Below are 22,826 nucleotides of genomic sequence, written 5' to 3' on the forward strand. Positions count from 1 at the left end.
GGAAAGAGCTCCACCTGTCAGTCCCAAAGGGCTGAGCACTTCGTGGGAGAGACAGAGCACTCCCAGATCCCACTGGCTGTTCCCAATCACCTACCACATATGACAGTTCTAAAAACAAACAGTAGAATTCTCCAGGTACATATTGAAAAAACATGCCTACAAGAACACTCATCCCTCATTCTCAGAACCTCTCTGGAACCTGGAAGATTCACTGGAAGATATTACTGTTTCCCCTCACAAATTGTTTCTCAATTGAAAATATATGCCAATGTCTTAACTGTTTGTGAAGATTTGGAACTTTACAGAACTATATAAATGCTAGCTTTTGGGAAAGCTTAGTAAGATTATGATGCCAGCATTGAAACTGCAATGAAATGGAAAGAGTAGTAATTATAACTGTTCATATGGTGTCACCAGTTGGCAGGTTTGGGCTTATGGTGGTGGTTGTAGGCAGGAAGTTTGAGAATGATCTGCCCTAAATATGGAGTACTGCAGGTTAAAAACTATAGTCTCCACTAGCAATACTTTGTACTAAAAAAAAAAAAAAAAAAAAAAAAAAATGATAGCAAGTGTCTTCTGCTTTATGCACATGAAGTAGGACCCTCAGACTCCTGGCAAATCTCCTACAGGGTTCTCAGCTAGATGAAGGCTGGATGTCTATCGTAATAGAAAAGACTGACCACTGAACAAGTTTTAAAAGGCAACAATATGGTCATGTAATTGGAGACAGTAGTACAATACTGGATCTGCAGTATAAAATTAAGAATTAGTTAAAGCAAAATAAATCTAAATTAAGAAGTTGTTAATTAGGTCATGTTAATACCAAAAACCCTCATACAAAATAATGTGAGCAGGCCAAAAAGGCATCTAGGCATTTAGGGAGATATTTGAATGGTAGAAAGTAAGCCAACTGTGTAACTGTAATTAGGAATTATGAACAGGGTGTTTTTTTCCCCAGATTGACCCACTTGCAATAAATAGAAACTTTTTTTAAAAGATACATGCATTAAATTCAATGCATGCAAGGTGGTGTTTGCCAGAATATAATCTTAAATCATCTCATATACAGAAACACTGAAGAGTAGCAAATAGCTATTTCACATCTAATGACAAAACTGTAGAGATTGATTAATGCAACAATATCATGCAGCTGTCCCACTAAATGATCATAAAGAATGTTCGGACTGTATAAAAATAATAAACTAGAAATGCCATTTCCAAATTATATTTCTTAACAATCAGGTTAGAATACCATATTAAATGAGATTTTTTTTTAGGAAGAGATTACTGCATTTACCTTTAATATGGAAAAATTGAGTGTATGTGGGGACAGCGCAAGATACACTATGGACATTTTGGTTTATCTGAGATATAACTTCAAATCAAGACACCAAAACATATTTGGTAGTCTTCAAAAACTGGCAGTTTTGACAGTCCATATAGAACAGCTACCAAAAATCTCATTAGCTATCAATCTGATCTGACCTCACAGGTTTTAAACCTGCCTACTTCCACTTTACCAAGTGGAGACTTTCTGGTTCTCTCCTTCAAACACCCTGCACAATTCTGCCCTTTCCTAATAACCTAATCTTTAGCTCTTTCCATATCTCCCCATATTTCCCAGCCTTGATGCCAATCTTGACACTGTTCATCCATTTCAACAGTTATCACTGTGCCTTCTTCCATTCCTCCCCCTAAGTATGGAGTGCCCTTCCTGGTCCACAAAACCACTACTTTCTTCATATTCAAATCCCCAACTGACCATCTCTTAAAACATTCCTTTGTACTATGCAATGAGAAAGAGACATATTGAAGTCCCACTCCTATCAAAACCTGCAAGAATATAGCTGACTGATAGTGGCTGACTAAGGGCTTGTCTACACTGGCACTTTACAGTGGTGCAACTTTCTCATACAGGGGTGTGAAAAACACCCCCCTGAGCACAGCAAGTTTCAGCGCTGTAAAGCACCAGTGTAGACAGTGCACCAGCACTGTGAGCTGCGCTCCCAGTGCTGGTAGCTACGCCCCTCATGGAGGTGGTTTTTTAGAGCGCTGCGAGAACACTCTCCCAGCGCTCTCCCATGACTACACAAGCCACATTAAAGTGCTGTTGCAGCAGCGCTTTAACGTTGCCAGTGTAGACTAGCCCTAAGAAACAACTTGGTAAGTCACAATGTTAGTTTATTAGGTCACATTATTGTTTTATTGTGTACAATCTTCACCTCACACACAATGTAGCCTTTCCCTCTATTCTCTGTCTTTTATACTCATACTGGCACTGAAAGTACCTTATTTTAGGTTTGTACAACAGATTGTGGATGCTACCAGAAAAAGCTACATGAATAATACAGTGCAGACAAAAGTCCACAGGCTATGCATACAGATATTAGAAGCTTTGGGCCGGTTCTGAGAAGGTAAAAGTACAAGAAAAATTTGATCTAGCAGACTGAGGAGGAGGGCAGAGCACCAGAAACTCCCGAAATCTGTTTTCAGTATGTTGGCTTAACATTTTGCATTCTACAGTATTGTAGGCTACTGGCCTGTCTCCCCAGCTCAGGGACAAATTGACATCACACTCCTAGCCCTTTGCCTCAGGGTTTCTGCTTTATTTTTTCCAAACACCATAAATTCAGCACGTAAATTGTCCATTCCCCGGTAATCTGAGGTCTTCTGCAGTTGCAGCTATTCCCTACAGGTTCCCTGCTCTGCTGCCTGCCACAGGAGCCAGCCTGCTTCCTGTAGCTTTCCTCCCTCAACAAAGACCTTTCAGTCTTTATTAGGACTCAAGTACTTGTGAGGCAAACTACATGGCCCCAACCTGTTCTTAACAGGGCTCTACCTCAGGTCCCATGGTGTAAAATGGGGCAGACTACCCTGTTTCACCCTTTTACCCTAGGATCTCAGAATGCCTTAATTATGCCTTACAAGTCATCTGTCTGGTAGAAAAGCATTATCCACATTTTAAATATGGAAAAACTAAGAATCAGAGTGGTTAAATGACCTTCTCAAAGCCTCAGAAGTCTGGTTACTATCAGGATTAGCAGCCAGCTCTACTTTCTCCTTGCTCGGTACGTACTCTGCTAGATTGCATTGCCTCTCATGCAAGGCACAATCTTTCAATGCCCAAATTCCTATTTGCAAAATGAGGAAGCTTACCTACCTCATTAGGAGAGTTGGAAGGCAAGTGTTAAGCACTTCAAGGCCCTTTGATAAAGAACATTATTTGAGTGCTTAGTGTTACTATTTTGAAAATCCAGAAAAACAAGAAATTCAACATTCAGATAATTTAAAAAAACAAAACAAAAACAAACAAAACACACACACACACACACACACACACACAGGAAAGTATGGAAAAGCAAGTATACTCTCAAGAACCTTAACTCTGCTCTTGTATACGTGTGTACCCCTCCTTGTAAATTAGATATCTATCAAGTATCTCAGCTGTCTTAGATGTTAAAAATCTACAGATACTTTGGTAGTTAAGAAAGTGTTAAAGACCTCTATGTTATGGGTCTTCAACCCAGACCACTACTTTACACAGGTGATGAATACAGAGTTTAGGGTGTCGTCAACAATTTCAGAGAACTGACCTCTGAAGACAGTGAAAGGTTAAACTGGTAAAGTTTCCAATGAATGACTGCCATAAGAAAATCATATCAGGAAGGTAAACTTGGAGCTAAATACGACTGTGGTATATCTGAAGAAGAGAAGAGAAGAGAAATTGATTTTGCTGCTTTGTCAATATAAGTTAACCTAGGGAAGTCTCTGGTTAAATAGGTGGGATTTACATGGGTGATTGTGACACGTCAGCCATAACAGTCATGTATGGAAGCAGCACTCCTGGAAGTTCGATTACACTTATCAATATGTTTAGTAGTTTTGTAGAAACAAAAAAGAAAAAAAAAATCTTCCCACAGAGTTTTAAACCATGTGTTCAAAAGGTTTCCAACAAACTCATTTCTAAATTAACTTAAAAGGGATGGCTTTTTAGAAGCAAAAGTTTTAGTTGGTCAAGAAGTTTTCTTCAACTGTATTTCCTCTGTCCCACAAGGTGAGGCTAGTTCCATAAGCCAGATAGCTAAAGATTACACTGCTCTACAGCCCAAAATGCTTCTGAAATAAATGTAGGCCAACTTTACTAATTCTGGGTCACTGAGAACGAAAATGATGCTTAAAATTGTTGATTGGCTCTAGTTTTCAAGATATGCTATTGGGTCAGTATATACGACCCTTGACTTGGGAATGGAGGAGGATAAGTGAGTTATAAAGGGAAGGGATCTCAATTTAAACCAGAAATGACTAAAATACATCTTTGACTGGATCTATGAATAAACCTATGACTGGGTTTGGACAGTACTTGCTTTTTAGGCAAAACAATGAATGATGCAATCTGAAGCTGGTATTGCGTCATACATGATACGAATTGCATCATGTTATTCCTAGAAGTCATGGATGATGCAATCATAACGAAGCTTACATCACTCTGCTGAAATAATTGCCCTATATCAGCTCTAGAAATCATACAGTGTCATGCTCTCTTATTTGTCAGTGTTTGATTTTGCAAAGGGACACATTTCTGTTTAGCCAAAGTGAGCAGAGATGCCTCGTACTTGTGTGAACAGTGCAGATAACTTCTGCTATGTTTGTGGTGAAGTGACTTTTGCATCACAAAAGCGCAGTATAACCACTATGGTTAAGAAAGCCTATCACCTTTATTTTGGCTGCAAAATTGGAGATCAGGACAAGAGGTGGGCCCCACACAGATGCTGCAACACTTGTGCGACAAATCTTCGCCAGTGGTTGAACAGGAAAAGGAAATCTATGCCTTTTGCAGTGCCAATGATTTGGAGAGAGCCAACAGATCATACCAGCAATTGTTACTTCTGCATGGTGCCTCCAGTTGGGAAAGATGTGTCAAAGAAGAAAAAGTGGACTGTGCATTATCCAAACATTCCATCAGCTATACTCCCAGTACCCCACGGAGAAGGACTGCCGGTTCCTGATGCACCAGAATCATTCTCACTTGAGTCAGATGAGGAAAAGGATGAAACTTCTGGTCCTGAACCATCAATGTCACAGGACCCACATTTTCTCCCATCCTCCTCCTCTGAACCACACCTCATAACACAAGGTGAACTGAATGATCTTGTCAGGGATTTGGAACTACCAAGAGTAAGGCAGAGCTGTTGGGCTCCAGACTACAGCAGTGGAATCTCCTGGCAGGTGATGTTAGGGTTTCCATGTTCCGTGACCGTCAAAAGGATCTTGTCCCATTCTTCTTCATGGAAGGTGATCTTGTAGACTGCAACAACATCGATGGTGTGATGGCAGCCCTCAACATCGTTCACGATCCAGATGAGTGGAGACTGTTCATTGATTCATCGAAGACGAGTCTTAAAGCTGTTTTACTACATAATGGCAATGTTTTGCCATCAATTCCAGTTGGTCATGCAGTCCATATGAAGGAAACCTATGACAACATGAAACAACTTTTGAGGTGCATAAACTATGATCAACATCAGTGGCAGCTTTGTGGCGATTTGAAGGTTGTTGCTCTCTTGCTTGGTCTGCAGACTGGATACACAAAGTACTGCTGTTTTCTCTGCAAATGGGATAGTCGTGCAAGAGATTCCCACTACATCAAGAAAGATTGGCCACTCCGACAGTCATTGGAGCCTGGGAGGAAAAGTGTTCAGCATCCACCACTTGTTGAATCAAGGAAGATTTTGTTACCACCCTTACACATCAAGCTGGGTCTGATGAAGAACTTCGTCAAGGCCATTGACAAAACACAAGCAGCTTTCAAGTACCTCCGTGGAAAATTTCGAAGGTTAAGTGAAGCTAAGATAAAGGAAGGTGTCTTTGTTGGTCCTCAGATTCGTGAACTTCTTCGAGATGATGCATTTGACCATGCACTGCATGGCAAGGAAAAGACGGCATGGAAAGCCTTCCAGTTAGTGGCAATAAATTTTCTCGGAAACAACAAGGCAGACAACTACAGGTTGTTGGTGGAAAACCTCCTCAAGTCATTCAAAAGCCTTGGTTGCAACATGTCACTAAAGATACATTTTTTTGCACTCTCATCTAGATTTTTTTCCACCGAACTGCGGAGCAGTAAGCGACGAGCACGGCGAGCGATTTCACCAGGACATTGCAACAATGGAGAAACACTATCAGGGCAAATGGAGCCCATCAATGCTTGCAGACTATTGCTGGACAGTGACAGGAGATGCTCCATTTAATGAATACAAGAGACAAGCCAAGAAGCGCCGAGTAGACACTGAATAGGACTAAACTATGTACATAATAGTTTTTTGCCTTTTGTTTCATAATAATTTTTAGTTATATAACCCTTTTGCTGATTTTTAAAGTGTTACATAAACAGGACAGATGAAATATTATCATGTAAAGCAACCATAAACACATGAAAAGACCTAGGTTTACAATTTATGATTAAAACTCTACTATCTACACGATATACATAGACATAAAATGTAAAAACTTAAATAACTTAGAAACAGTAGCCAATCAGTTGTTTTAATTGTCATATTTGAATTCAGCACATCAAAATACATAATAAATAGCACATTTTATCTCTGAAGCAGACGACTTCTCAAAAATTGTAGACTAGTGTTATATGTATATCCCATTTAATGTGTGCTGGGGTATTAATCAGAGCCAGGCCCAGCCCTCTTCTTCACAGACAAATTCTCTGAATTCCTGCACATGCAACATGTAGCTGTGGTATTTCCTTTAAAAGGAAAGAGGTGTAACTCCCCCCCCCGCCCCCAACACCTGGATAAGCTATATACACCATCATAATGGTACATGCATTTGTAGTTGTGTAAGGTATTTCAATGGGGTAGGGTATGTGACTCAATGTCAGTGTTGAAAATCGATTATGCAAATGTGTATGAATGATTTTGACCATGGCACAATTAGGCCTCATTTACACTAAAGATAGACACTTAAATTAAAGTTATGAGATAATCATGTTCTGTTACTGGATTCTCATCATCACTGGATTTGGAGTGTAAACAGGCGGCTCAAGTACACAGGGGAACAGAACTAAGGAGTGAAAAGGAGAAGCACAACACTTCACAAGCATGCTCAAATTCATTTTCAGCATGACTGAGGAAGGAGAGGTGAAGGAAAGAGAAAGGAGATGGTCATCCTTGGCACAAATACGTCCACCATAATTAAGAGTTAGTGGGTTCATATTATGCTAAATTCAACAGAAAGAACATTAAGGGAAATATTTTTAAAGTATTGAATTGAGTTTTAGCTCTATGCCTCACATTGACTGGTGGGAAATCAAGGCAAGTCATACAGCTGAAGTTATGCATAAACATATAAATGTAGTGAGTTGACTAGTTTACTGAGATTTTTAGACTACAGACCTAACTTGGCTAAAGCCTGTTACCGTATCATGCATACTGTAGGTAGGCTGAAGTGACAGAACAGGGATAACTATAGCTAGAGGGGAAATCACCAGTAACCTAGAGGAGATTATGCTTTGGTTGCAATACACACTTTCGTTTAATATGAAATGCTGCTTTTGAAACTAGATTAGCACAGTAAAACATTAACAAGCTATAAAAATTCATATCACGCTAGGCCAAACAATGCACACCTACTGAGGAACTAGTGGTCTACTTTGACAGCTGTGGTAAACGTAAAGGTGCTCATTTTATTTTAATCTGCTCCAGCTTTTCCTTTTTCACAATTGGATACAAATTTAAAAAAAAAGTTTCTATAAGGAAAAACCCTGATTTTTCCTTCATAAACCCATTATGCATGTGTCCCAAGAAGCCCCCAGAATTAATTTCAGAAGGAGATGGTCTGACAAGTGTTGTGGGGTTTTTTTGTTTGTTTTAATTAAGTTATGGGAACTAGCCTTCCCATAGCCTTCTTCCTCAATACAAAGACAATAAATTACTGTATATTCTAGTTCATAAGCCAAATATTTTTGTTAAAAAAGTAAAGCATCAGAAAGCAGGGGTCAGCTTATAAACGGGTTTACACCAAAATTTGATGATTTTAAACTCTATGGAATCATTGAATTGAATATCTAATACATTGTCGTTTTGTTTACCTGGAGCGTCTGCAGGCATGGAGCCCCTCAGCTCCCTGTGGCTGCAGTTCGAGGATCCCAGCCAATGGGAGCTTTCCCACAGCTCCCATTCACTGGGAACGGTGAACCACAGCCACAGGGAACCGAGGGCTCCATGTCTGCAGATGCTCCAGGTAAACAAGACGTCCCGACCTGCCAGAGGCTTACCCTGACAGGCCGGGAGCCAAAGTTTGCCAATGCCTGAAATATAGGGTCAGCTTATGAAAGGGTCATACAGTTTTTGCTATTTTTACCCAACCATCTTGGGAGGTCAGCTTATAAATGAATGGGCTAATGAACAAGTATATACGGTATATCACATTCTTGAGATACTGATACATTTCCTTACCAAAAAAAAAAAAAAAAAGCAATGTTTTTCTGCCATCACATTTGCCCATTGGCTTCCCTTCATAGGCTTGCTCTTAACTGCGGTAGAAACTATGGCCAAGATCCTGAAATCTCTTGGGGCAGACCTTTAAATGTATGAAAGAATTAGGACCAATAGTATATCTGCCTCTTGGGAAAAAAAGACAGGCCTTTCAAAGAAAGCCCACAAGAGATCACAATCTTTGCATACAGACTGGGAAAAGGGGAGGGAAGCAAGCCAAATAACTGTCAGTCTATCAGCTTTGACAGTGTTATGTTTAAGTGATTAAGAAGTGCCAAAAAGTGGTCCTCTTCCTTTACACATGGGCAAACCAGTTCTTGTCCTCTTCCTTTTTATAACTTACATATGGTAAGGTGATGCAGCAGATCACAGCAACAAAGAAAGACCAGAGTGTTTGACCTGCTTGTGTTTGCTGAAGAAATGCTTAGTCAACTTAAACCCTGAGCAAAACCCTGGCACAAATTCCCAGTCCCTGATTACACACACCACCACATTCATCCCATCAGAAGGGATGAACGCAAGTGTGCAATGCCAGTTGCTTAAGACAATCAGGGATCTTGCCATATAGATGTCTATTTCTCAACACAAGTTAATGCAGCATAGCTCTGTAACATGCTTTGAGATCTACTGAAGAAAAGTGATGATATAACTAGGGACTATTAACAAATACTGGCCAGTGAATAAGATTTCAGGCAGTCTGTTACTAGAGTTGCAGAAAAAGATACCCAAAATAGCAGCTATATCTAATACTGCCCCATGATAGAAAGGAGGCATCGCTACAGAGGAGTGAGACTGATGTTGCAAGATACACATCTCTATAGGAGAAGGTGAAGCAAGGGCAAGCTTCTGACTAAGCATGTCCATTAGTTTCACATCCGGTATCATTTTAATCTCAAAAGTTAATACTGCAAAATGTTACTCGACTTGGGGACACTAGGTAGAAAAGTAGAGTCTCTGAATTTGGAAACTTCATATTCTTCCAGGCCCTAAAAACCTCTGCCTCCATTGAGCACAAAAATTATAAATTCACATTTTGGCCAATCTTACATTTTGCATGCTGCCAACTATAGAGTAACTTCTGCTATTCTTTCAAGAGTTTCTTGACAAGTGGGTAGTCAAACTGTGCTTCACATGAAGCTGTTTCCTTACCAGGAAACCTGTATGTGACTGTGTGGTATATGGTAAGAAGATAAACTGCCTTTTATAATTGTGCACTTTTCTTTTTGACTGCAAGAGTATCAATAGAAATTAGTTCTCTCCCACTCTACTTTCCCCCTCCTAGCTGTACAGCATGTACAGGTGTTTTTGTTTGTTTGTGTTTTGTTTTCTAAGTTTGCTTCAAGGGGGCCTACACCCTCTCAATATTGGTATGTTAATTAAATGTCTTGCTTTAGCCCAATTTTGTCCAACCTTACTTTAAAAAAATAAAGACCCTTATCGCATTTCATAAGCAATACAAACTCAGCTCAGCCTATTGGATTTCAGAGGTTTCCATGATTTCAAAGACTAATATTTGAACTGGAATGACATTCCCAATGATTGTCATAATTCATAATAAAGTGTCAGTTACACTGTGATAATCAGCATTTTCTTCACTAAACTATTTGCAGTTAAGGCATGCTGAAACAGGCAATACCATATGCAATATGGTCTGAACTACTGGGCTCCCAGAAAGTACTATCTGAAACTGAACAGATCTATTTCAAAGTTTCTAAGAGTGCAGTAGTGTCCCAATGGTGGTCAAGGGATGAACAACTCCTTTGACAAGCATGCTGGAAGTATAACTCAGTAGATATTGGAATCTTCCAATACATTAATGTGCAAAAGGTTAAAGATTTTGTTCTCAGCACACTTGGAGTTACTGCGTAACTAGACTGAACTATTGTTACTTATGTCAGAATTATCACTTGACAGGATTTCTATTTTCTTTATAAGTTACCATCAAAGGGTATTTAAAAATTGGGCTTATGAATTTTTATACTTCTTTATAATGTATACTGAAAGCCTCAAAAGTTGTCTTTAAAACCATGATTATTTCTTCTTTTTTTAAAATCTTAATCATCAGGAATGTCAAGTCTGCTCTTTTGTTTTTGCTGGGGAAGATGAACCTCATAGGGTTCTCCCTTAATCAGCTAGCACATGGTAAAATACAAATTACCCAGTCTACATGAAAGTCTGAGAACGTTTAAAAATCCACATTTCATCCTAGTTTAGACATTCCTTTAGAGTGTAGTTCTGCTATGAACAGTGACTATGTAATGACACATTCCTATTCAGTTCTGCTCCCTGTGCATGTTCAAAGTCTGCTTGCTTTGGTAACAAAAATATGGTTCCCCTTGTTTTTTTATTCCTATCATCACTGCTGAACTAATACAGCTATGAGTTAGTGAAATAAATGAAACCCAGTTCGGGGGGAAATATTTGTCGTCATTTACTTATGTCCAATCCCCTACTGAGAGCTAAAATTTAACCTGAAGAATCTATTACTAGTTACGGAACACAGTAGGACATTCAGATCCCAAGCTGAATTTGCAGGACTGACAGAAGGGCAGACTTCTTCTTTTACAAATTATGAGATAATTTGCTCTGGAAGTAATTGAGACACAGAGCACATCACAACAGCATTCTTAAAAGTCACTTTTCAAATTCGATCAGCACAAGAGGGTAAGTATAAGAACATAAGAATGGCCATACTAGGTCAGACCAAAGGTCCATCTAGCCCAGTACCCTCTCTTCTGACAGTGGCCAATGCCAAGTGCCCCAGAAGGAATGAACAGAACAGGTAATCGAGTGATTGCCTATTCCCAGCTTCTGGCAAACAGAGGCTAGGGAAACGATCCTTGCCAATAGCCATTAATGGACCAATCCTTCATGAACTTATCTAGTTCTTTTTTGAACCCTGTTATAGTCTTGGCCTTCACAACATCCTCTGGCAAGGAGTTTCACAGGTTAACTGTGTGTTTTGTGTGAAGCAATACTTCCTTTTGTGTGTTTTAAATCTGCTGCCTATTAATTTCATTTGGTGATGCCTAGGTCTTGTTATTTACTCCAACGCATAACACACTTCCTTATTTACTTTCTCCACACCAGTTATGATTTTATGGACCTCTATCATATCCCCCCCGTTGTCATCTCTCTCTTCCAAGCCGAAAAGTCCCAGTCTTATTAATCTCTCCTCATATGGCAGCCATTCCATACCCCAATCATGTTTGTTGCCTTTTTCTGAACCTTTTCCAATTCCAATATATCTTTTTTGAGATGGCACACAGTTTTCAAGATGTGGCCATACCATGGATTTAGATACGGGCAATGATATTTTCTCTTATTATCTATCCCTTTTCTTAATGATTCTCAACATTCTGTTTGCTTTTTTGATTGCCACTGCACACTGAGTGACTGTTTTCAGAGCACTATCCACAATGACTCCAATATCCCTTTCTTGAGTGGTAACAGCTAATTTAGACCCCATTGTTTTATATGCATAGTTGGGATTATGTTTTCCAATGACTGGAAGATAGCTAATGTGACATCAATATTTTAAAAAGCCTCTAGAGGTGATCCTGGCAATTACAGGCCAGTAAATCTAAGTTCACTACCAGGCAAATAGGTTGAAACTACGGTAAAGAACAGAATTATCATACACACAGATGAACACAATATGTTGGAACAATTCTTTGAGGGGGTCAACAAGCATGTGGACAAGAGGGATCCAGTGGATATACTGTACTTTGACATTCAGAAAGCCTTTGACATGGTCCTTTGCCCAAGGCTCTTAAGCAAAGTAGACAGTCAGATCAGTAACTGCTTACAAGACAGGAGATAAAGGGTCGAAATAGACAGTCCATTTTTATAGTGGAGAGCAGAAAATAGCACAGTCCCCCAAGGATTTGTAGTGGTACCAGTGCTGTTCAACATATTCATAAATGATCTGGAAATGGGGGTAAACAGTGAGATGGCGAAGTTTGCAGAGGATACAAAATTACTCAAGATTGCAGTCTGCTTTTGACATAACAGAGTTACAAAGGGATCTCACAAAACTGGGTGACTGGGCAACAAAATGGCAGATGAAATTCAATGTTGATAAATGCAAAGTAATGCATGTTGAAAAACATAATCCCAACTATACAGACGAAATGATGCAGTCTAAATTAGCTGTTACCAGTCAAAAAAAGAGTTCTTGGAGTCATTGTGGATAGGTCTCTGAAAACATCCACTCAATGTGCCTCAGCAGTCAAAAAAGCTAACAGTTAGGAACCATTAGGAAAGGGACAAGACGGAAAATATAATGCCACTATCTAAATCCATGGTACATCCATACCTTGAATATTTCATACGGTTCTGGTTGCCCGGTCTCAAAAAAGATATTAGAATTGGAAAAAACACAGAGAATGGCAATACAAATGATTAGGGGGTATGGAACAACTTCAGTATCAGGAGAGATTAAAAAGATTGGGACCGCTCAGCTGGAAGAGAGATGACAGAGAAGGATGTGATAAAGGCCTATAAAATCATGAATGGTGTAGAGAAAACAAATAGGGAAGTGTTATTTACCCCTTCGTATAAGACAAGAACCAGGTGTCGCCCAATGAAATTAAGAGGCAGCAGGTTGAAAACAGACATAAAGGAAGTACTACTTCACACAACGCATCCTGTGGAACTCATTACCAGTGGATGTTGTACGGCCAAAAGTAGAACTGGGTCAAAAAAAGAACGAGAAATTCATGGAGAATAGGTACAGCAACAGCTATTAGCCAAGATGGTCAGGGATGCAACCTCATGCTCTGGGTGTCCCTAAACCTCTGATCACTAGAAGCTGGGACTGGATGATAGAGGATGGATCACTTGATAAATTGGACTGTTCATTCCCTCTGAAGCACCTGACACCGGCCACTGTCAGAAGGCAGGATACTGGGCTAGCTGAAGCATTGGTCTGACCCAGTATGGCTGTTCTTAAATTCTTAAGAAAGTGTGGCTTTGGACAAGTGGAGCTGTTAAAGGGAAGAGGGTGTGATGCTTGGGTGCAGCTTCTCAGTGGGGATTAACAGTGGTTTAGCTTCTCATCTTCCCCTGAACTGCACTCTGATCATGAAAGAGTGTTAGAAGCCATCTAAGTTCTGTGAGCAGTAGGGACCCTGGGTTCCAATGCCACTGGCTCTCCATTACCTTTAAAAGATGCTTCCCTGTGGTACAGTGGGCAGGGGAGGACTGAGGAACTCAAATGGAGCAGCAGGAGGGAATAGTAGTCTCTGCAATTTTGCTCAAACTCTCCCAGCTACTCCATGACAACTCACCTTTGGCTAAGGATCCTCAAAGTATGAAAAGCAATGTGCCAGAATATGGTAGAACTTCACATTTGCCCTTTAGAGCCCTAAATAAAGAGGACTCCACCAGCCATTCCCTATGAGCCTTCCCCTCCATGTGCTTTAAAGCTGAGTTTACTTTAGAATAAGCACTTGCAAAGTATACTTTTAAGAACTAAATTCAGCGTCTCCTAGCTGAGGCATTTATGGCAACTTACTGATTATGGCTTGCCCCTACTCCTCTCTAAAGTTTAGGAGGTGTACATTAATCTAACAAATATTCTGGTGCTCATTTGTTTTCTCTCCTTGATCCTGTAACTTTAATACTAAAATAGCATGTCAACAGGAAATCTTTTATTAATCTGAAAACCTAGACAAATTTATTAAAAACTACACATTAAAGAATGACTAATAAAATTAAGATACTGTCAAAAGCCATTAAACAGACCTAACAAATGTAGATGTTAAGATTAGCTCTGAAGTACAGACAAAAGCATATTGCTAACAAAATAACTGAAGTACAGATAGTAATTAACACCTAATACACTTTCTGCAGTAACAGTGACCTTTTCTTATTACAAGTTTTACACTTGTTGCACGTGCTCCCACTTCCTGGTTTGTCAGAGCAGAAGCCTCATTCAATCTCAGACATCTATCTAAAGCAAGCACAAAAAACTAAGACAACCACCAATATGTTCATTATCCATATTCAAGCAGTTCCTAGAGGCCACAAGTAAAAGTAGAGCTTCATTGTAAAAATGTAATAAGAAAAACAGTTACACGCACACCCAACACTTGGGCACCCTGTATAGTGCGAGTTAAACATTCAGGCAAAACTGGCCCAACTGTTTGCTTAACATGGTATTGAGAGTTCATTACAACATTGTGCTGTAGATTACTCAGAACAATACATTCAGTTTTCAGTATTGCTTGTTATGAACTATTAACAATGTCTATGCTAAAACCACATGTCATGGTAGTGTAAAGATGCTCACTCTAAGATGGTAACACCCTGTAACAGAGAGAGCTGATGATTAATATTACTGTTTTACTATATTGTTTCTCTAAACAAAAGCTCACTGTTTTCATAATTGTTTTCTCTCTAATGTTTGCATGGCAAGAATTTGTAAACTTGTTAAAACTTCCTAAATAAATACTTTAAAAAAACCAACAACACTTGTATTCTTTATTCAAGCTACTGCTATTTTGAGCTGCAGAATCAATAACGCATGCATCTGGTTACTTTGTTAATTAAAAGGCCAAGTGAACAACAACTTTTTCTAATAATCAAAGTAAGTGTGACTGACACCTATATTTAAATAAAATAGCTTTCCCACCACCTTAGAATATGAAAATTCCATGCATAAATGGAAGGAAAAAGGATTATTCACTCGCAGCCTTTAGCGACAGGCCCATAAACATTACACCTTCATGGAAAAGTTTTTTAAAAGACTTAACACAGTTTGCCATACTTTTTCAATTAAAAATGAACATGTTGAACAACAATGTATACTACATTACACTTTGATGTGTTTCTCAATTACTACTGGGAAAAGCTACAGCTTCCCTCAAGGCAAATGAGACTGACACCTGCGTAGATTTTTTTAAAAGCTTAATTTATAATGCATAGACACATTACCTTTAACATCTGCAAAAGTTGTAAGCAGCAAAAAAGAGAATCTAGCCAGAATATATTATTAAGTATTTCATAAGAATGTAAATAAGTGAAAAGAAGAGAGTCAGAAAAGGAAATAATGTAAGTGTGCCCAGAGTTTTGACTTGTTTCTCTTGCCCGTGTATTTTGTTACTTTCTCTTCCACCCCGGAAAAGAGCATTAGAAAAATGATCTGCTTACCAGGTTAAATACAGTTTCTACAATATCCCTGTTGGATACTTCGCCAACTTCCACCAGTCCCGTCAGCACTGCAAATTTCATCCTGATGCCTCGGATAGGGATTCCTGGGTTCAAGGGCTGCAGCGTACTCCCCACTTCAGCAGCACTTCCTCCTTTCCCTCCACCACCTCCTCCTCCACCATCACCTGTTGGCTGAAGAACCTGTTTGTCTTCGCTAGCCATAGCTAGCTCAATTCAGATTACCACTAGCTGAGATGCCAGAGGCACGGCCGCCACAGCCAATGAGGAGCGATTTCAGTGGCAGGGAAAGGGGTCTCTTGCTCACTCTCTCTTCAGGTCCAACTTGCGAAACACCCCAAGTACAGGGGGTGTGGAGAACGCTCGCCCAAGCTTGGCTTTTCCTCCACAGCAGGGTTGGGCCAGCTGCCCCACTGCCCCGAGGCAGGTACGTAAAGCCCTGAAAGGCAACACGTCCAGTCGTTTGAAAGCCCCTGCGAGGCAGACGTCCCCCCAAGTTACCAATGGCCCACCTCCTCCCCCGCCCCACAAAACAGGGACGGCAGCAGCCGGGGAGCAACTGCCTCTCCCCCGCCCCCTGGAACTTGCCCCACAGACAGTGCTGGGTTTCTCAAGGGGAGTCAAGGCGACGCGCCCCGTGCCCGGCTCTATTCCCTCCGTGCCTCCCGCTCCCGGGCTCGGACCTCCGCCGCAGCTGAGCGTGCAGAGCCCGCTGCCCCTTCGCCCGCTTGTGCACGCACAGGTGCAACGACAAACCACTCAGGAAGGAAGTTCAGGCTCACCCAATTCTCCTCCTCGCGTCTCGTGCGCCGCGCGCGGGGGGGGGGTGCTTTAATGCCCGGCTGAGGGGCGGGGAGCGGGCTGCTCCGCTGCCCCACTCGCGAGCCCCTTCGCCGCTAGCCCCCCTGGCGGAGAAGCACCCGCCGCTCCTAGAGCGGGAAGGAGCCGAAAGTTTCAGCCGCCGCTGCCTCACCCCGCGGTCTCAGTTAGCCCCATGTCTTCCTGCCTCGGCTGCTCTCTGCCGCCATGACAGCACTGAGCCCCGGGAGAGCTGCCGGGCGAGGAGCCGTGCGCCTGCGCGGCCAGGCACTGGCCGGCGGGCGGGGCGCAGAGCCGGGCACGGGGGCCGGAGGCTGCGCACGCCCAGGTGAGCCCAGGTGTGCGCAGGTGAGTGGCGCGCGCAGCGGCCCGCCGCCGCCCGGGCAGGAGCTCTGGGTGCAGGGTAGGCGGACGCCGGGCCGGAAGCTGCTGCGCCGCAGCCACCTAATCCTGCCCCCCGCCCCGGCCCGGCCCGGTATTAGTGGCTGGTGGAGCGGCCCGAGAAGCTCCCTCCTGGGGGATTCATTTTCAGTGTTCGTTTATTCGTCGCCCAGACGCGTGTGAGGCGCCCCACGGCCCCCGCAGCGTTGATTGACCTGACTTCCAGAGGTGATGCTGCGCTGCTCCCACGGGACCGGGAGGCGCCCGCACCTGTGGAAAGCAGGCCGCTGCAGTGTCCCGCTGAGCAGAGGGAAGGGTTGCAGTGAGTCAGGAGAGGTGTGAAACCTGGCTCGCGAGTGCTGCTCCTTTCCCGCATTCCCTTCCCTCTTCTCAGCTGTTTTTCTTTCCGATCCTCATCCCCAATTCCCTTCTCTGTCTTCCTTTCCCACCCCCTGGACTGAGGCTGCAATCCTGAAAAGAATCACCTAGCTTCCGTCGGGTTATTCATATGTTTAAAGTTGAGTGTGTGGGAAAATCTTTAGTGGGCGTGGGCCTACGTATGGGTCAGGTTACTTGTGGTCCAAGTGTATGTCAGATATACAAACTTCTGCAAAACCTTAGCCCTGCTGCAGGGAGGATTCTGTGATTAGAGTTAAAACAATGGATACACTTTTGAAGAATTAAACAAACTAAATAATTTGCCTGCCCTGTGTGAGTTGTGAAACTAACTAGAAAGAAAAGTGAAATCAACTGGTCTGTATTCTCTAGCCAATCTGAGAGAAATGCTACTAGTAAGCAACATACTAAATAGTAAATTTAGATGGTCTTTAATGATTTTTTATATATATATAATAGGAGATTTACCTATCTCCTAGAACTGGAAGGGACCTTGAAAGGTCATCAAGTCCAGCCCCCTGCCTTCACTAGCAGGACCAAGTTTTTGCCCCAGATCCCTAAGTGGCCCCATCAAGGATTGAACTCACATCACAACCCTAGGTTTAGCAGGCCAATGCTCAAACCACTGAGCTATCCCTCCCCCCAATCATCTGTCAATCACCTAATTTAGTAGCATATATCATTTAAAAATATGTATATGTCTTAATTCAACTCTGGATTACACTGACCTCTAATGTTTTTTAAATCAGCCTGAAGGGTAGTGATACAAGGCACCTGCAACCACTGTTTCAGCAGGATGGCCACAGCCAGGGGCAGCTCCAGGCCCCAGCACACCGAGCGCGTGCTTGGGGCGGCATACCTCGGGGGGTGCTCTGCCTGCGGGAGGTCCACCGGAGCCGCGGGACCAGCGGACTCTCCGCAGGCACATCTGCAGGAGGTCCACCGGAGCCGCGGGACCGGCGACCGGCAGAGCGCCCCCCCGCGGCGTGCCGCTGTGCTTGGGGCAGCGAAATTGCTAGAGCCACAGCATGTCAGTGCAGTCCCAAATGCAGTAGAGTGACAGGGGAGAGGACATGGTGAAGGCAACTAGGGGATACACAAGTTGAACCGCATGCCCCAGAAAGGCTTTCTAAAGCACCTGGATGGGAGTTCACCTGGGAATCCAAAATACTGGCTAGGCCTGGGACTGTTCAGTTTTTGACATCAGACAAGATTGAGTGCATTCAGTGGAGTGAACACATGCCCCAGCCTCTGATGGTGGCTGCAGTTGAAATCTGCCCTCCAAAAGCAGAGCCTCATGGAGTTTTTATATATATATAAAAATAAAATGAAAAGATTATATATATATATATATATATATATATATAATCTTTTCATTTTATTTTTCAGGAATTTCTTATTTTGTTTTATCCGTTATCCAGTCACCCTCTCCCACTGAACCTCACCCCCCAATCCCACATTACTACCCAGAAATCTCTCCCTTTAAACATTTCTCCTCTCCCATTGTTTCCCAGTCCCCCATTCATCCCAGGAACCCCTCCCTATCCCCCCACTGAACCCCAATGCCCCAATAACTCCTTTTCCCTAAGGGCTGGAAGGCCCTGGGCAGGTGATTGGGTCTTGTCCCTAGGTGGATGGAAGGGTCTGGGAGGGGGCATCAAGTTCTGTACCTGGTGTGGGAGGCCCTGGGGCAGAGATTTAAGGGGCATGGGTGTCACAAAGCAACCTTGCATTTCAGCAGCAGCTCCAGCATCTTCTGTTTCGTGGAACTGGGCCCAGCTCCAGGTATTGTGACCTTGTCCATGGAGTTGCAGTAATGTTGAGGTTTGGCCCAGGCTCCTCTCCTTCATCATGAATGAGGGGCAGCTGGGCCAAATCTGAGTGAACAGCACTGCAACCCCATATGCCAGATTGCAGCACTGAGCACTCAAATTTGGCCTGGCTGCTCTGCCCCAATCAGGGAGCATTGTGACCCTGTGCACACTAGATTACAATGCCCAGAGAGAGAGCCAGTCCCACAAGATAGAAGCTATGACTGTGAGGTGAATTTTTCATTTTATGTCTTTTTTTAATGTTCTTTTTCATTCTGTGTTTTTGCACATTTGTGAAAAACACAGGGCTCTACCAATAGCAGTGCTTCCATGGGGCAGGAAAGAGACTGAAGCCCGGATCCTCAAAGTATTTATGCTCCTAACTTCCACTGAAATTAATCGAAGTTAGGCGCCTACATATCTTTGAGGATCTGGGTCTGAGCTGCTTATCCCATCCCAATCATTAGTTTGGTCATGTGTGAATTGAAAGACACCACCTCTCCCGTAGCAGCACTTCCTCAAGTAATCTGAATACAAATATAAGTTGTATGATTTGTAGGTTTTATGATTTTTCAGGTATATTTATTAAATTCAGGTAAAAAATTAACTGAAATAATGTAAAAGTTATTTGTTTTGTTTTTTCCTTTTATAAAATAGTTTTGGGATATTCCAGGTAAAATCTGATCATTTTATATAGAGGTTGAAAAGATGCATTTCAAACACCTTCAAGTTGAGGTTGCATCATCATCTGAATGTTCCACCATGGTGCTTTGTTCAGGTTATGGATTATAGTGATTTTTAAGCAACATTATTTATATGCAACATGCAAGAAGGAGAGCTGCTCAGTCCCTCCGTTCCACTCCCATTGAAGTCAGTGGCAAAACAAGGATTAGGACTGAACCCTAGCAGTTGGGGCAGGAACAAAGAAACTTCTTTTAGTGTGCAATTTGTCTGACAGGTAGCATTAAAAATGTGAATCCCGGTCCTTCTGACGGGCCTGAGATGCAATGGCACCAACACACAGCCAATTTTTAAGAATCCCCTTTTCAGTGTAATTCCACAGTTGTCATATGGATTTTGGAGTTTGACATAAGGGAGAGGGAGGGATTTAATCTAAAAAACAGAGAACCTAGTGCTCTTCAATCTATTTACACAGGTGGTGGTGAGCAATTGGAAACCTGTCTGTGATGCAGAAATAGTGGAGCAGTAGCTCCTACATGTTTCTTTCCTTTCGAGCCCACAGAGCCTTTCCAGGGGCATTCTATGGGGTTGCAACTCTGTGGGTTGCAAAGAGCAAGAAAGGAGTGGGGCAGAACAGGAGAGCAGCTGGTGAATTTCTGCTGCAAAAATTAATGCTGGTGTAAGTTTTACAGCTTCTATTCCCCCTGGGAGATGAGGGTAGTACAGTTACAGATGAGAGTCAGATTCAGCCAATAGCAGCAGACATCACTCACTACTTAAAGGCAGCCATTTCTTGGGTGGGACAAGATAACAACAGTCTAGAACAGGAAATGAAGAAACCCTTGTACAATTGGTGTGACAAAGCAATTTATTCTGAAAAATGCTATTTATCCAAGGTGGAATTTGATCAGTCTTACCACTGGAAAAAAGCAACATAGGATCTTTAATAAAGGTGATTGATCAGGAGGACCTCAGTTTCAGCCTTCTGAAAGTTAGCCTTGTATCTTTTCTTCATATGATTCTTTTATTTTTGAGGCAATGAGTGGAGAAGATTTGCTCCTCCCTTATGATTGTGCTAAATAATAAACTGTTAATAGAAATGCTAAGTAATTGCATCTGTGTTAGGGTTTTAATATTGCCCATTACCATAGCATCTGAGCACCTTTCATGTAACATTCATAGCAATAGTATAGTCCCTAATAGATTTAAAGTAGTATCTGTCATGTCTCCTTTTTAGGGCTAAAAACTCTGCTTCAAGAAGGGATTTTGGTTTTGAATCTGTTTTGTTTTTGTTTTAGGTTGATTAGTTTCAGAGTTTTGGGGGTTTTTTTTTGTTTTGCTTGGTTGTGGTTTATTTGGTAGGAAGAGGTATCAATGTTGCCTCATTCTTATGGTGAAAAGAAGAGGAAGGTTTTAAAATTTTATCCTAAAAGCTGTCAGATTCTGGATTTGCCTAATCTCCTCTGAATATATAATTGTCAGTGTAGATGTTGAAGCAAAACAAAAACAATCCTTGTCTACATGGAGCAGCAATGTGCACTACAGTGGTGTGATTTCTGAAATACATTAATGAGTTGCTGTCATAACTATAAAGGGAAGGGTAACAACCCTCCTGTGCACAGTACTATAAAATCCCTCCTGGCCAGAGACACCAAATCCTTTTACCTGTAAAGGGTTAAGAAGCTCAGGTAACCTGACCCAAGGGACCAATGAGGGGACAAGATACTTTCAGATCTTGGGATGGGGAGAAGGGGAAGGTTTTTGTTTGTGTGCTCTTTGTTTTGGGGGTTGTTTGCTCTTGGGACTAAGAGGGACCAGACATCAATCCAGGCTCTCCAAATCTTTCGGAACCAGTCTCTCATATTTCAAATTTGTAAGTAACAGCCAGGCAGGGTGTGTTAGTTTTATCTTCGTTTTCTCAACTTGTAAATGTTTCTCTTGCTAGAGTGTTTACCTCTGTTTGCTGTAACTTTGAACCTAAGGCTAGAGGGGGTTCCTCTGGGCTCTCTGAATCTGATTACCCTGTAAAGTTATTTTTCATCCTGATTTTACAGAGGTAATTTTTATCTTTTTCTTTAATTAAAATTCTTCTTATAAGAACCTGATTGATTCTTCATTGTCTTAAGATCCAAGGGTTTTGGATCTGTGTTCATGTGACGTTATTGATATAAATGGGGACCATATAGAACATGGGTTGCAACCAAGGTCCTGTAGTGGCACCAAACCTTAGGCAAAGGGGGTCATCTAAGGTGTCTAAGACCAGGTTAGGGGTTGCTGGTTATGATTATGCTGTCTGTATGTCTGTGTATCATTTTGTAGTTGAAGTTATAAGTATTGGCTCTGTACTGTCTGTATTTTGTATTATGCTCGGCTTCTGGGAAATACCCCAGACAAGCTGGTGTTAGCCCTGCATAGCTGGCTTGATGGCCCATTAAGGACCATCAGCTACACAATTGACCCATGGAGAGAAAGCAGACACGCCTTGTGACTCAGCAAAGTATGCAGGGACTGGCCCATGTGACTCCAGACTCCATTTTGCTGTAATTTTCCACAGTAAGGACAAAGAGGTTCTTACACCTGGAAAAGCCTATATAAGGCTGATGCATCATCTCCATCTTGTCTTCAATCCTGCTTCATACCTCTGGAGGGACTTTGCCACAAACTGAAGCTCTGCACAAAGGGACTGACCGACCCATCCCAGCGGGGGATGTTCTCCAGAGACTCAATTTGAACCTGCAGTTTACTCCAGCACTGCTGCAAGCCTGAACTAAGAACTTTGCCATTACTGTATGTAATTGATTCCATTTAACCAATTCTACCTCTCATCTCTACCTTTTTCCCTTTGTAAATAAACCTTTAGATTTTAGATTCTAAAGGATTGGCAACAGCGTGATTTGTGGGAAAGATCTGATGTGTATATTGACCTGGGTCTGGGGCTTGGTCCTTTGGGATTGAGGGAACCTTTTTCTTTTATTGGGGTGTTGGTTTTCATAACCATTCATCCCCAGGACGAGTGCACTGATGGTGATGCTGGGAGACTGGAGTGTCTAAGGAAATTGCT

At 42.0% G+C, this 22,826-nt stretch overlaps 1 protein-coding gene across 5 annotated transcripts in view; it reads right to left on the minus strand.

The window, feature by feature from the left end:
* LRBA (LPS responsive beige-like anchor protein) overlaps nt 1-16,750 on the minus strand; it is a 565,586-nt gene extending 548,836 nt beyond the window's left edge. For 4 of the 5 annotated variants that reach the window (XM_039542019.1, XM_039542017.1, XM_039542018.1 and 1 more), the window contains exons 1-2: nt 16,460-16,750; nt 15,660-16,116 (exon numbers count right to left, since the gene is read on the minus strand). In XM_039542019.1, the coding sequence (XP_039397953.1) occupies nt 15,660-15,881 (222 nt within the window). In that variant the 5' untranslated portion in view covers nt 15,882-16,116; nt 16,460-16,750. The remainder of the gene's footprint in view (nt 1-15,659; nt 16,117-16,459) is intronic. The other variant, XM_039542016.1, reaches the window with a different exon arrangement.
* Between the last annotated feature and the right edge of the window lie 6,076 nt (nt 16,751-22,826).

This window comes from Mauremys reevesii, linkage group 5 (genome assembly GCF_016161935.1).
Source record: "Mauremys reevesii isolate NIE-2019 linkage group 5, ASM1616193v1, whole genome shotgun sequence".
Classification (NCBI taxonomy): domain Eukaryota; kingdom Metazoa; phylum Chordata; order Testudines; family Geoemydidae; genus Mauremys; species Mauremys reevesii.